This window comes from Physeter macrocephalus, chromosome 6 (assembly GCF_002837175.3).
Source record: "Physeter macrocephalus isolate SW-GA chromosome 6, ASM283717v5, whole genome shotgun sequence".
NCBI lineage: Eukaryota > Metazoa > Chordata > Mammalia > Artiodactyla > Physeteridae > Physeter > Physeter macrocephalus.
In genome coordinates, this window is record NC_041219.1 from 100,091,637 (window position 1) to 100,108,521 (window position 16,885).

At 33.0% G+C, this 16,885-nt stretch overlaps 1 protein-coding gene across 2 annotated transcripts in view; it reads left to right on the top strand.

Moving 5' to 3' along the window:
• CPNE8 (copine 8) overlaps positions 1–16,885 on the top strand; it is a 321,663-nt gene that overhangs the window by 273,114 nt on the left and 31,664 nt on the right. For both annotated transcript variants that reach the window (XM_024122759.3, XM_024122760.3), the window contains 2 exons: positions 5,632–5,678; positions 12,845–13,026. In XM_024122759.3, coding sequence (XP_023978527.2) covers positions 5,632–5,678; positions 12,845–13,026 — 229 coding nt within the window. The remainder of the gene's footprint in view (positions 1–5,631; positions 5,679–12,844; positions 13,027–16,885) is intronic.

Here is a 16,885-nt window from a genome sequence, read left to right on the forward strand (position 1 = left end):
TAATTGGGGAACTAAGATTCCACAAGCTGCAGCAAGGCCCCCCCAAAAAAAAAAAAAAAAGATTCTATTGGATAGTGCTTCTCTTTTGGTTAGATACTGATATGTTTACTTTGTTTTCTTTATGTCACTTATGAGATATTTTCTAAACCAATGATTTGAAAAAAAGTTGGCCATCTTGCATACCTACCTTGATAAGGAGTTCTTGAACTACAGGATGATCAGCTTACCTACTTGCAAAGTTGTATTTTGGAACACTTTAATTGTGTTTAAAAATACTGAAATTAATCTTCAAAACCCAGAGAATGTACAAAGGTTTGTTAATTTGTGAAAACTAGATTTAATAAGGCCCAAAACTATTGGCATAAAAAGTTTAGGAATCATATCACTTGTCTCCAGTTTCTTTTTATTCTTACTTTTGACATTTCACTGATCCCACAGAAATACAAAATTTTAGGAAGGATAGGAGGGGAAATAAAGCTAGGATCAAGGCTTATAATTACTTCCTGCAGGGGGATTTTGTTTGAGGTAGTACCCAGATGACACCTTCTAACAAAATTAGATCATTTATGATGCTGTTTTGGTTTGGGTAGATTGGGACCTTAGAAGCCAGTGTGAAGGAAAGGAAATCTGACATGGGAGGATCAGGTTGTAGAAAAAACCTGCAACTCTGATACATCTAGAAATTGGATAAATATTACACACTCCAGTTTTCAAAGAAATATGCTAAACTTGGGTTCTAAAAAACTAGCTTCAATATGGTGATAATAATTATAACAGCTACTTCTTCAGTGCCTGCTACAAAGGACAGGTGCTTTTCTTGTCCTTACAACAACAATCCAAGAAAGATTTTGTTAACCCTAGCTTATTACAAATGAGGTGCAGAGAGGTTAAATAGCCTTTCAAAGATCATATTGCAGGTAGGTGAAAGTATTTATATTTTAATTTGCATTTGTGTATCTCAAAGCCTGTCCTCGTTCTAGCAGACCTCACTTGTCAAGGGCAAATAATCCTGTCAGTAGTTTATGGGCACAGGAATCCAGATTTTTGAAGACGTAGCAAAATTTAGAGTCAGGCAGCTGTCTGTGTTGTCATTCATGTAGTTCAACTGCTTTTAAGAAAGAGGGGAAAGGCAAGGCAGAAAAGTTCAAGGTTTAGCCCATGGTGAGCTAGGGTCAAGAAGGATTAGGCTGGATAATAGTGCCTGAGGAAGTGAACCTGAGTTCAGGGCAGGTTCCAGAACCCAAGGGTGAACTAGAGTGCATCTCAGTAAATCAAGGCAGAAGCATAGTCTTGGTATCAGCAAGGCAAGAATGAAAAGAATATTAGAGTTGGGTGGGCATCTCAATTTCATTTAGGGTTCTAGATTCCAATAGCTAGTTGGTCTGAATCTGCCTTTGTCAAGATTAATTTAAAGAAAGGTGGAGAAAGTTCATCTTTCAGTTTGTTCAACTGAACAGAATTTGAATTTGGGAAGAAAGTGAAACAATCCTTCAGCACTTCCCCATCACAGTTGTTAGTTCTTTATTAATTCATAACAGCTGTAGAAAAGTTATCTAAGATGGTATCACTCTGTGTGTGTACACATATATGTTTTCTATGTATCTTTGATGTGCTAGTTAAAATTTCCACATTAACATCTGATTTATCTGTCATTCACAACTTTCAGAAAGGTGGCAGAATGAAATAAGGACATTTTCCAAGAATATATTTCAGTAGTAGTGGGACATATGCATTGGGATGTGTCATGAGATGTTACTACTAACTCATGAAAATTTGCAGCCTTGACTTTTTTATACTATCTGGGTTTCTTGAAATCCTGTTCTTTTTTGTCTACTTCTAAAACATAAAATGAGAGCTACAATAACACTTCCTAAGCAAAATGTTTCAAGGATTTATATGTGATAGCTTTATGAATACTCTGTCAAGAGAAATTTCATGTGAATTCAGTTGTGTTGTTGTTGTTGTTGTTGTTGTTTTTTAACTTTGACTCATGGTTGCTTCTTTTTTCTCTAACATTAGGCTTCAAAAACTATTAAAGGTAAAGTAAATAAATTTTAAAAATAAAATGGTAACAATTACTGATGAAGATTTATTTTACTTTTATGACAAATCACTTATCAAAGTCTTCAAGAAATCTGTTTTAGCCCAAAGTTGTAGTATTGCTAGCAACTTTCTTTAAAACTTTTATTAGCTAATATTTTCAAAATACATAGAATGTGGCCCTTGGCATGATAAGTATACATTATAATATGAATGAGAACGTTTAAGAATCGCAGGAATGAACAAGCTGTTATCCACAGTAAATGCACAGCTGTGTTTTAAGTTAGGCTATTGATTATGAATTACATGATAAACTGCTGTGCTGTTTTGTCATTGTTTTTAATTGTGGAAAGTTGAAATTGAGCTCTATGAGTTCAAGGATAGTGTTTGCTTTGCTCCCATTTTCTGTTGATCACTTAACACAGTGCCTGACACTCAGAAGATGCTCAATAAATAATTGTTGAATTGTAGTTTTTTAGATAGAAAAATCCAAATGGTGTGATAATAGGTTAAGGGACTATCACAACCATGAAATGATTTGTGAGCCATCATATTTCCCTTCTGATTAGAATACTGTTGATTCAAAACAGTAAAGGAGTGAGATTCTTTCTGATATGCAGAATGAAGCAAGGAAGTAATCAAATCTTGAAATCAATTAACCACCAAGTATGCATCAATGATTGTTTTACTTGTTGAGATTTTCTGTTGCACCATGATTATCTAATGGTCTGAGTTATCATTTAGTGCTAAATGCACCTATCTTTTGTATTGTTTTGGAATGTCCCAAGCTTCAAGCTTCATAGGTACTCTTGGTACAGCCTGGCTCCCCGCCTTCTTCCCTCCTTTCTTTCTTTCTTTCTTTCTTTTTTCCTTCTTCCCTCCCTTCCTTCCTTCCTTCCTCCCTCGCTCCTCTGTCCCTTCTTTCCTCTTTTCCTTCCTTTGTCCTTCCTCTTCCTTTCATTTCTTTTTAAATTTTCTCTTCTTCTTTTTTTTTTTTTTTTTTTACACTTTTCGTTGTACCTAATCTACTTGGTTTTATAATTTGGTTTGTTTAGCTAGCTAAAGGTTTCAGTAAATAAATACATTTCTCTCATTTTTTATTCTTATATACAGTATACTTCTTCAATTAGTAGCCATATATTTTCTTTGCAGCTTTGCTAGGTACAACTGGCTTTGAAATGAACTTTGTATCTCTGATTATTGAAGTTTTTTTTTAATCTAAAACCAATGCTTCTAAGAAGTTGGTATTTCTGCTACACATCCTGGGCTACCTTGGAAAATATATTAGAAACAGTCATAAAATGAACACATTCATCCAATAAACACAGTGATGTTCCTATGTAGAAAGCAGACACTGCTATAAGAGAGAGATGAGCCAAAACAAGGTGTCTATCCCTAAAACCTAAGGAAGATTGAACCAAAGACACACTGCTATATTGACTTTTATAATGTGCTAAAACCCATGTTCTTGAAGCTTAGAGTTATTTTTCATTCCTAAGGAAGTGTCATTTGAGTAAAAGAACACAAAAAGGCATTTATAACAATTATCTTGTGATTTATGTATGTAACATAAGTGATAGAAGAAGGACAGATTTGCCCAAGCATGAGACTATGTCCTGGAATCTTTATCATTAAGGATATCTGTATAGTATCATTTTTCAGTTTGTAACATAATAATCACTCTCCTTTATTGTGTTTTTATTATAACCAGACAGTTCACAAATATTTAATTGTACAATTAGAGTAGCATAGAGTTTATAAATATGGTCTTGGATGTTACGTGTGAATTTGAATTCCAGTACTGGCATTTATTACTTATGTGGAAAGTTAAGTTTTATGAGCATAGATTTCTTCATCTATAAAAGGAGAATACTAGTACCTTCCTTTAAAAATTATTATGAGGTTAATTGATAAAAGCTATATAAAAACACATTCTATATGTATATGTTTTATATATATATGTGTGTGTCTGTATACACACACACACACACACAAAGATAATGTTTCATGTAGTTTTTCTGTCCATCCTTGCTTAATTGTTATGTGCCAGGTACCTGCCTTCTGAGAGTTCTAAAACTTGGCTAATGTCAGCAACTGGGTTGCTGAAATTCAAACCCAGTCCTTTCAGACTCAAAAGCTAATAAATGCTTTCTAATATACCATAATATACCCTGTATTATAGTCACTTTCTCTCTAGCAGCAGAATGACAAAGCAATGTCCTGATGGTGACTGTTCTTTTCAATTCCTCAAAGGGATTTATTATCTCAAAATATTCTCCCAAATGTTTCACTGATTCTTTTTCTAAAAGTTTTATGTGTTAAAAGTGTTATGTTCCAAATTAGCCTATATTCTTAGCCTCTAAACCTAATTTCTACTCTGAGAAAAAATTACCACATAGCTATAAAGAGAATCTATATTAGTTTTTATTAATGTAAAGCACAAAAGGTTGTTTATTCTTTAGGGAAAAAACGTGAATTTGTTTCAACACCTGAGTAGTATTAAGGGTTTTTCAGCTGAATTTTTATAGAAAGAAGGAAATGTTACTATACTTTATACTAAGAGAACTACAAGGGACCCTGTAGTGCCATACCCATCATCATCACCATCCTCATCATCATCACACCACCATTTAAATAACAGCTCAAACTTTGAAGTGTTAAATCAGTTGTACAGTGTATCAAAATTAATTTGTTATTTAAAATAGTCTAAGTAACCATGTTTTCAAATTATTTACTTTTTAAATTAAAAATTATTTTGTAAATTAGATGTGACAGCAGGTTATCCCAGTAATTATATCATTGTCACTTATTTGTGTTTTTATGCCTTCTTTGGTGAGAAAGTGGAATTACATATAGAGAGACTTAGAGGTATATCCAAAAGAGTGAATTTTTAATGTGAATGCCACCTCCTTGGTTTCTACCAGAAAAAAAAAGAAAAAAAAAAACTAATACAGTAAAATAATTTTGGGTAACTACCATGTGCTGAAATTTTTAAGTATATATAACAATTTCATCTATATAAATATTTATCCATATCTATAAATACACACAAGTACACAGGAATGCTCTGAGCACTGAGCACTGATCAGTATTTGAAATACTTGAGTTCTGAAGAAAGCAAAAGAAAATCCTGTGTCTTCAGGATTGTTGGAATTAGTTTAAGGAACGATATTATTAGACATTATTTTAGCAATGCCATACTTTTAAGGACATAATAATTTCACATCGACTACAGAATAGTTTTGTAAACAAATTAATAATAAATTTTGACATTGGAGACTGACAAATAATTATTTACAGTTTGACTTCATTATGAGCTCCTCACTTAGTTATTGTGCTTTCAACTAGGAGCTATTTTTATTCCTGATGCTTTATTTTGTATTTTACAGTTGCATGATTGTAAAAGTATTTTGCCAGGTTCTTAGCTTGTAAAACTGCCTAATTGATACTATTCAGTGTGTGCTGTAACATAGTTGCTAGTAATAACATTTAAGAAAATTAGTGATGTTAAAAATGTAACAAAAATGGAAATCAAACTTCTTTTTATGAGGTTATTCAGTTATTAATGATTCTAATTTACTTATATTTTAGAACACAAATCAATTTCACAGTGGCTATTGATTTTACTGCATCAAATGGTGAGTATTATGACTGTCCCATAATAAAAATTATCAGCAATTACATTAAAAAATAAATATTTATTTTCATGAGGTTTAGATGTTTTCTTTCCATGAATACATACTTCTGAAGTGTTTCCTATAAAATTCAGATAACTTTTCTTTTTTCAATATTATGAAATAGTTCAGGTATACAAAAGACTATAAGAAATACAACAAAAGTGCATAATAGTCCCATTCAAATTTATTAAATATTGAAATATTGTCTTTTCTGTTTTACATATTTTTAAAAGGAAAATTTTAGATCTAGTTAAGCTCATTGTGTACCCTGACCCATTTTTTCTACACTCCCTTCTTCTCCATGCATAACTACAGTTCTGAAGTGTGTCTAACTATAATCCTCATTTTTATAGTACTTTTCTGTGTATTAATTTACATAAATGTAATTCAAGTACATGTACAGTAGCAGCTTACTTTACTTTTACTCAATTATTTTTAAGAATTACTTTTGTTAACAATTTATATTTAATTAATTCAGATGGACCATCATATAACACCCCATGTATGGATATTCCTAATTTGTATATCAAACATTTTAAGAAAGGAAAGAGAGTGGACTTTTAACTTTATTTTGAAGTGACTTTGTTTCAAACAGAACAATCATTTAAAATCAGTTATTATGTATCATAAGAACGTGAGTCTCATTATTATTATTTTTTACTAGATCTCTACTGACGTGTAATTGCTTCACAATACTATGTTCATTTCTGTTGTACACAAAAGTGAATCAGCCGTATACATACATATGTCCCCATATCCCCTCCCTCTTGAGCCTCCCTCCCATCCTCCCTATCCCACCCCTCTAGGTCATTGCAGAACACCAAGCTGATCTCCCTGTGCTATGCTGCTGCTTCCCACTAGCTAACTATTTTACATTCAGTAGTGTATATATGTCGATGCTACTCTCACTTCGCCCCAGCTTCCCTCTCCCACCCCATGTCCTCCAGTCCATTCTCTATGTCTACATCTTTATTCCTGCCCTGAAACTGGGTTCAACAGTACCATTTTTTTTTAAGATTCCATATATATGTGTTAGCATATGGTGTTTGTTTTTTTCTTTCTGACTTACTTAACTCTGTCTGACAGACTGTAGGTCCATCCACTTCACTACAAATAACTCAATTTCATTTCTTTTTATGGCTCAGTAATATTCCATTGTATATACGTGCCACATCTTTTTTTTTAACATCTTTATTGGAGTATAATTGCTTTACAATGGTGTGTTAGTTTCTGCTTTACAACAAAGTGAATCAGTTATACATATACATATGTTCCCATATCTCTTCCCTCTTGCATCTCCCTCCCTCCCACCCTCCCTATCCCACCCCTCTAGGTGGTCACAAACCACCGAGCTGATTCCCCTTCCCCCTCCCTGTGTCCTCAAGTCCATTCTGTACGTCTGCATCTTTATTCCTTTCCTGCCCCAAGGTTCTTTTTTTTTTTTTTTTTTATAGATTCCATATATAGGTGTTAGCATACGGTATTTGTTTTGCTCTTTCAGACTTACTTCACTCTGTATGACACACTCTAGGCCCATCCAATTCACTACAAATAATTCAATTTCGTTTCCTTTTATGGCTGAGTAATATTCCATTGTATATATGTGCCACATCTTCTTTATCTATTCATCTGTTGATGGATATTTAGGTTTCTTCCATGTCCTGGCTATTGTAAATAGTGCTGCAGTGAACATTGTGGTACATGTCTCTTTGAATTATGGTTTTCTCAGGGTATATGCCCAGTAGTGGGATTGCTGTGTCATATGGTAGTTCTATTTTTAGATTTTTAAGGAACCTCCATAGTGTTTTCCATAGTGACTGTTTCCATTTACATTCCCACCAACAGTGCAGGAGGGTTCCCTTTTCACCACACCCTTGAGTCTCATTTTTTAACTTTTACCAGAAGTTGCCATTAGTTTATATATTTATCTAGTTTTCTTTTCAAATTGTTTATTGTGCTGTAACTCTCACATTAAATTCACTTCACATTTCTCTCACATTCACTCACATTTCACAAAATAATAGAATTTTTAGGTAAGAGATCACTTACTCCAACCATCCTCCTCTTATACAAATAAGAAAACTCAGATCTAGAAAAATCCTTTTACTAATCAACACATTTTGACTTGTTAGCAGTAGAGTTACCAATAGAGATGAGGAGACCAAATGCTAATTTAGCTTATCTTTGACTACATGATAAATTTATTCTCCAATATTGTGGCTTCAAGTTAATGATTTTTACACGTGTTTTATTCAGTAATATAGGAAACATATACACCAAAATCCAACTGTATTAAAATGCTAGCTTTCATTTATTGATGAACATTAGCACCACTAGAAGGGCGAGAATTTATTCAATACAATGATACAAACTACTGAAACTAACTTAAGAAAATAGACAATCTGAATAGACACATAATAGAGATTGAATTAGTAACTTAAAAACTATCCACAAAGTTTATGTGGGCCCAGGTATAGACAGCTTCACTGATGAACTCTATTTAAAGGGGAATTAATGCCAATTCTTCATAAATTGGAAGAGGAAGAGGAAGGAATACTTTCCGAAAGTGGAAGAGGAAGGAACACTTTCCAACTCATTTCAAGAGGTATTACCTTGATACCAAAACCAGACAAAAGCATTGTAAGAAAAACTAAAGAACAATATCCTTTATGGATATAAAAACCCTTAACAAAATACTAGCAAACTGAATCCAGCAGCATACGTAGAGAATTATATACCCTGACCAATTAAAATGTATCCCAGGAATGCAAGGTTGACTTAATATTCAAAAATCAAATAATGTCATACACTGTACCAATAGAAGAAAATGTAAAAACCACATGGTCACCTCAGTTGATATAGAGAAAGAATTTGACAAAGTCCAACATACTTTTGTAATAAAACCATGTAAACTAGGAATAGAAAGTGACTTACTAACCTTATGAAGGGAAAATATAAAAACCTATAGCCAACATCATACTGAAGAGTGAAAAGCGGGATGCTTTCACCTTAAGATGAGGAAAAAAACAAGGATGTCTGCTCTTGCTACTTCTATTTTACATTGTACTGGAGACCAGGGCAATTAGGCAAGAAAAAAAAATAAAAGACATCCAGATTGGAAAGGAAGAGGTAAAACTATATTTATTTGCAGATGACATAATCTTTTACATAGAAAATCCTAAGGAATGCACTAAAAATCTATTAGAACTATTAAATGAGTTCAACAAGATTGAAGGATGGACGATCCATCAATTCTTTCTCTATACACTTCCAATGAACAATATGAAAATGAAATTAAGAAAACAGTTCCATTTACAATAGTATCAAAAGGCATACAGTACTTAGGAATAAATTTAACAAAGTGAGTGCAAAACTTATACCTAAAATTATATTCTGAAAAATTTTTGAAAGAAATTAAAGATCTAAATAAGTTGAAAACTATGCCACATTCATTGATTAGGAAATTCAACATTGTTAATATGGCAATATTTTCCAAAGAGATTGACAGATTCACTGTAATATCTATCAAACTCTGAAAGGTCTTTTTTGAAGAAATGGATAACTGACCCAAAAATTCATTTGGAATTTAAAGGGGCCCAGAAGAACCAAAGCAGATTTGAAAAAAATAGAACAAAGTAGGAAGATTCATACTCATTTTTGAAACTTAGTACAAAGCAACAGTAATCAAGGCAGTGTAGGTCTGGCATAAAGATAGATATATCGATCAATGAAATAGAATTGAGATTCCAGAAATAAACCCATGCATCTAAGGTTAACTGATTTTGAGAAGGGTACCAAGATAATTCAATGGGGGAAGAATAGTCTCTTCAACAAATGGTACTGGGACAACTGGATAGCCATGGGCAAAAGAATGAGGTTGGACCCTTAATAGATCAAAAATCTAAATATAAGGGTTAAAATTATAAAGCTATTAGAAGAAAACATAGGGATAAATCTTCATGACCTTGAGTTTGACAATTGATTCTTAGATATGACACCAAACACATGAGCAACAAGAGTAAAAAATAAATAAATTGAACTCCATCAAAATTAAAACTTCTTTATGCTCCATAGAACATAATTAACAAAGTGAAAAGACAAACCCCAGAATGGGATAAAATAATAGCAAATCAAATATCTCATAGAGGACTTGTATCTAGAATGTATTAAGAACTCTTGTAACTCGAAAAAAGACAACCCAATTAAAAGTGGTATTCCAGTTATTCAGAAAAGCTATACAAATGACCATTAAGCACATGAAAAGGTACTTGGCATACTTACATATCAGGAAACACAAATCAAATTCATAATGAGATACTATTCACACCCACTAGGATGACTATAATCCAAAAGTCAGAAAACAATAAGTTTTGGGAGCATGTGAAGAAGTTGGAACCCTTATATACTGCTGATCAGAATGTAAAATGGTGCAGCCACTTTGGAAGACTGTTTGGCAGTTCTTCAAGTTGTTAAACATAGAGTTACCATATGACCCAGCAGTTCCACCCTTGATATATATGCAAGGGACATGGAAACCTATATCCACACAGAAATTTGTACATGAATGTTTATAGCAGCATAATAGCCAAAATGTGGAAACAACCCAAATGTCCATCAAATGATAAACTGATTTTAAAATGTGGTATAGTCATACAATGGAATATTATTCAGCAATAAACAGGAATGAAATATGAAGTACCAAAACATGCTACAACACAGATGAACCTTGAAATCACTGTACTAAGTGAAACCTAGTCACAAATGACCACATACTGTGTAATTCTGTTTACATGAAATGTCCAGAATAGGCAAATTAAAGAGACAGAAAGTAGATTAGTCATTGTTTAGTGCTGGGCTGGATGGAGTAATAAGGGAATGATTGTAAACAAGTACATTTTCTGAGGTGATGAAAATGTTCTAAAATTGACTGTATTGATGGTTCTGCTTATTTGTAAATATACTTAAAATAATTGAATTGTACATTTTAAATGGGTTAACTATAAGTTATATGAATTATATCTCAATGAAGCTTTTTAAAAGAGCCTATTCAAATGTTATTTTTTTTTTTTTTACAAAGGCATAGTGTACCTTTAAAACAAAATCAGATATGTTTGAAAATATTCAGGGTTTAAAATATTTCAGAACATCTTTGAATGGGTAGGATTGGGCAGTGCTGTGCATGATAGGCTGTTTAGATATGCTGGGGTATTAGTAGCTTTTTTATTTTAGCTTTAAGTTGTGGTTTTCTTAGAGAAATAAAATTAGTTGCATATTGCAACCGATGGGTAACAATTCTTCTTCCATTTGCGAGTTGTGTTAAATAACAACTTAGTAGTGGTATCGTTTATCTGTGGCTCCGGTAAGCTTTTGAACAAGAGGCAAAATCCCTGCTTTAGAAAGAACTGTCAAAGAAAATTTGCACCAGATAAGTTAAACAGGCAAGGAAGACTTTTTTCAGGATTTTTGCAATAGAAATCAAAGCTATTGCAATGAAAGAAATTGAACTCAATTCCTCCAAAGCAAAAGGTGAGAGGGTTTTTAAGTGCTGTGGTGAACTAGTGGAAAAGTACTGAGAGATTGGAGGGGAAATTGGTCTGTGTGATTAGGCCATCTGTGTTTACTAATTAGCACTTACTGTAGGTAGGCAGGCTCCTGCTCTCCCATAGAGACTAGGCAACAGAGGTGATATTTTTCTTGATGATTACATTTCAAAGGGATGGCTCCCAGGTCCCTGAGGAAGACATTCCTGGATTGTAGAAGATTTATATCTCAAAGGAACAGAGAAGGAATTCACAATTCCAAGTTTTCTAAAGTAAATGTTCTAAGAAACAGGAGGTCAGGAACTTATAGACAGGAGAAACCTTTCTTAAGTTTAGGCAAGCTGAGGGGAACATTAGGGCCCATCTTGGTCAGAAGACACTTATAGAAATTTTGTCATTTGGCTCTTGAATGCTGATAACCCTTTGGAAATATAAATGCATTTACACAATGAATTATCTTGAAACCAAAATTGGTCTGGGTATTATCATATGCATTATAAACCAAAGGGGCATCTTTCCTTTATTTTGTTTCTCTCTGGATCTCAAGTGCTTATTATTATTTTTTCCCTATCAGAAAAGAACTATGCCTTGAGGCATTTCTTCTTTGGACAATGTTTTAATGTAGAATTGAGCTTTATGAGCTGTTACAAGTCCCATTTAATTTCCATTTTCACTTAAGAAACTAGAGGGACTTTCAGGCTGCTTTTGTGCTGATAATTAGGGCAACTGAATGTGAATCTCAATGTGTTTGAGTGGTAGCACATATATTACTTTCTCTCTCATACTCATCTTATTCAAATGAAATCTCCTACATTTGTGGATGACCCAGACAATAATAACAGTAGTAGTTAAACTTTACATTTCTATGGTACTTTATAATTTTTAATCACTTCCACACACATAATCTTATTTTGTCTTCCCAGTAAATACTGTGGTAGGATTTATAATAGGAATTATATAGTTGTCCTGCAAATGGCAAGACCTGACTTCAAGCCTTTTGACTCCTAGCTAAATGTCTAGTTAGAAACACTGAATAATTTTTCAGCTCTAGATATTTAATTAGCATGAATTTGAAAATCTCTACAGTCTTCTCTTTTCAAGTGATTAAATTGAGATATGTCTCAAATATTCAATTTATGTTTGTGATACAACTTTAGGAAGACCTCATAGTTACTGAAGCCTATTACATCAGTTGGGTCCTCTGATTATAGCATAAGGATTCAAACTAAAGGCACACAATTTTTAAAAATAAAGATTACAATAAAATACGATTAACAAAAATACTTTTATGCTTCTTCTGTTGCTGAAACTCAAGAATAGCCTATGACATTGTCAATGAGAAATAATTTTTGAAAAAAATCTGTATATGCTTTAGCATATCTTTGGGAAACTTTCTACATATCTGATCTAATTTAATAAATATCTCCGTCAATATTTATCCAAAAGAAGATATTTAATGTACTATGAATAAAGGCAGAAAACATGATTTTTAATATTTAAATCTGAAATAGATATCAAGAAATATGTCCACAAAATTATATCTTTAGCCTGATCACTCATGTTTGAAATATTTTTTTCTGTCATCAGGCAACCCTACCCAGCCCACTTCTCTCCACTACATGAATCCTTATCAACTGAATGCCTATGGTATGGCACTGAAAGCAGTGGGAGAAATCGTTCAAGATTATGACAGTGACAAAATGTTCCCAGCTTTAGGTTTTGGTGCAAAACTGCCTCCAGATGGAAGGATATCTCATGAGTTTGCTTTGGTAAGAATACATTGAAAGAATTGATATTTTGAAAAAAAATAATGTGTTGGATCTTTTCATTGGCTTGCTGCTTATGCTTTAATTACTCATGTAGCAACTTCTTATGAGTATACACTCAGCTTAATTTTGGTGAATGATTGATTTAGGAGTGTGATATTAATGGAAAAAAGACAGTTAAGTAGATTAGCAGTAAATCTACCTAAAGTGCATCTGATCTATAAATAGGAGCTCTATTCTGGTTATCTATTGCTGCATAACACCTTCTGTTATATTCGTGATTTGTGGGTCAGGAATTTGAGCAGAATACAATGGGGGATGGTACATTCTTCAGGATGTCTGGGGCCTCACCTGGGATACCTTGATTGGCTAGAGATGGCTGGAATTGTTCTACTAGATCCATATATCTGGGTTTTATTCTGCCTGTTGGTTAGATTCCTCAGTTCTTCTCCATGTCATATCTCCTGGAACTAGTATGTCCCCTAAGATGGTTCATTAGCTTATGTCTGATGCCTTAGCTAGGATGGCTGAAATAGCTGGGTTGTCTATGCATCTTTCCTTCATTCTACATACAACTTGTCCATATGGTTATCACAGACTTCATCATGATGTAGTGGTCTCAAGGTAGTCATATTTCTTACACAGCAACCAGCTTTCCCAGAGTGAGTATTCTAAAAGGCTGGGGCAGAAACTGCAGGGCCTTGGAAGTCCCAGAAAGTTATTTCTCCTACATTCCCTTGGTCAAGCAAGTCACTAAGTTCAGCCCAGTTTCAAGGTAGGGGAAACACCTCTCAATGGGAGGGGTATCAAAGAATGTGTAGCTATCCTTAATCTTCCATCTTCTAAAATGTCATTTCTTTTCAAATATAAAGGATTAGTTATGGATGGAATTTTTTTTTCAAATGTGACGCAATAATTATGGCTATAATTAATTATGGTTTCAATATAATGGAGTAAATATGACTGGAATATTTTTCTATTTAATGTTTAATTTACATAAATCTACCCCTGCTATATGATTACAAATAAGCAATGTACTGCATTCTACCTTTAAAATAAATTTCACACAGATGGTGCTTATACGCCTAATCAGTCTTATTCTCACTTGCATTTTCTAATGAAATAATGGGAAACTCAATGGAGGAATGGTTAGATATCATTTTGGAAAAAATTTACATTTTCCAAATAGAAATGCCTCCCTACCCTACCCTATATATTGTAAAAGTAAACTCTTCCATGCCCAATATTTTTGTAGGTCTTTTTTTGTTGTTTTTATTATTGTTACAAAAGTAATATATATTTTTTTAAGTTCTGCAAGAAAAATAGAAATAAACAATAATGCAATCATTTATTAAGTAATTACTGCATATCAAGCCAGGTACTTTATACTCATTTCTTATATAATCTTCATAAAATTCTTATCGGATAGGTATATAACAACTGTCACATCACACTAGTCTATCAAGAGCCACTCATGTTAAATACAGTGAAAAGAGTACCCCCAGGAGTTGTATAATTTAGCTCAGAGTCACAGAAGTTAATCAGGTTTACAGAGGACAGGACTTGAACCCAGGTCAGTCTTATTTTAGAATCCACATTCTTAACCACTACTAAACCACTTTTTATAAAAGCATCTGTAATAATCCCACATCTCAGATATGTCCTTTATGAACACCATTATGTGTGTATATATATATATACACACACACACACACACACACACACACACACACACACACACACCCCAGAAGCTTTCATATGATTAAACTTCATCTTCCTTAAATATATTTTAAGAGCTATATTTTAACTTTTTTTCCTATACTTATTCTTGCTTTTTCTATTCCATAGCCCACACAGTTTCGGGGAAGGTTGCTGGAGGTTTTAATTCTTCCTCTGTGAAATAGCCCACATGTCACAATCACCAATGTCATATAAAAATGAATATCTGTTGGGATTTTGTTGTGTCTTAGAGAATTAAATTCTCCCAGAAACTTATAAGACCATGAAAATCACTCATGTGATCCTGAGTCTTAAGTGCCGCAGGAAAAAGGTCATGAACTATTTTAAGGCTTAAGAAAAGGAATAATTATGTTAAACTAAATGATATTGATTAATTTTCCTTCCAAAAGTTTCTTCTCACCTTTGTGTATGATTTTTTTTTTCCTTTTTCTCTCCCTCTAATTTTCTGCTTTTCCTACCTCCACATTCATTCCTTGTAACCAAACCTATGCAAAGGAGGGACTTGTTTTATTATTTTCATCTTAAATGATTCTTTGAACCCGACTCAAATATTTATAGGATAGAGATCATACCCCTTTAAATTCATGAAAAATAGTTTCTAAAATTGATGAAACAACAATGATGATGTCGATGATGATGATAATGCCTCACCTTTAATGTTACCTAATAATTATATGACTTTAATTTTTTTTCAAAGCACTTTTGTTTTCTTGAATAAGTAAGAAAGGCAAAGGTTAAGTAGGTCTTCAGAGAGATAGTGCTCCATTTGATTTTTGTGTTAACTTCAGCCTAAATAACGGCAATGTATATCTGTAGGTGCTGAAAATGGCAAATAGAAAAACTTTAGTCCTTGTCAATCTGGCAATTAGTGTACAACCTAATATTACCAAACCCTCATATTTCCATGGTAAGAATTTGTGATATGTATTCACAATCATTAATCTGTTTATCACACCAAATTCAAATAATCTTTCAGATAGCAAGGGAGGCCTTTAAAAAAAATTTTAAATCCCTAATTGTGAGTTTGAGGCTAGCACAGGTATTGAAATTGAGCTTTACTCAATCAAAAGTATTTAAGGTAAACCCCAGCTTTTCATATGAAATATGTGTAAGAATAGATATAGTGGAAAAAGAAAAGGGAATGGAAAAAGAAAGGAAAAAAATACTAATTTCACCACATTAGCACTTTTGGTTGTGGAAAGAATGTCATGTCTCATGATGATTCTTGATGACTCCTTATAGCATAAAGCTTTAGAGGAAGTATTTCTAATGGGTATGTAGCCAGTGACCCTTAAAAGAAGGTCTTCTGTGTTGATCAGTAGAGAGAAATGCTACATCTGTCCAAGTGATTTCTACTACCAAATAGCTAAAATCACTGGCATACTTTTCACTTATTTTGGCATTTATAGAAATCTAGCAATTTAATATTTATGTGTACACATTTTCTTCCAACTAAATTCAACAGTATAATCACCAAAGGTCTTTAACACTGCATGCAGAAATTAGAAGCTCAATAGCTATTTGTTTATTGAATAAAAGGAAGAAATCTCTCAACTTTCCCCTGTAGTAATCAGTCAGTCTCTGGGCAGCTACAGATACATTTCAAAGAGTAAAGCAACAGCTCCTAACAGCTCTCTTCAGCATTTTGCAGCATGTTAGCCCCACTGAAAATTGTTATAGGCTATAGGTAGCAACAGAGACTATGAGCCTCACTTCCAGAACTGAATCTAAATCTCCAATAAAATCCCTCAGGGAGCCAAATGACAGGAAAAAACTGGTGAGAGCTGGACACTCCTCACTTAAGTCTGTGTGTGGGATTATTGCTCATTTTGAATTTTGTTCTTTATGCTTTCTATGTGTTCTACAAATTAACATTCATTATTTCAGAAGTGGAAAAGTTTGTTAATTAAAAAGGAAATATAAAATAGGGCATCCACTGTCCTCTTCTTTAATAAACAACAAAATTGAATGTACTTATTTTCAAAAACATTCTGTTTTACTTTTATGTTAGAGCCACACATAAGCTTATTTTTATTTGTCATAACAAGCAAAAACTAATTCTCCACATAATTATTTTAAGAAATTTTTTTAAAGATTTATAAAATATTTCTAATCAAGATAA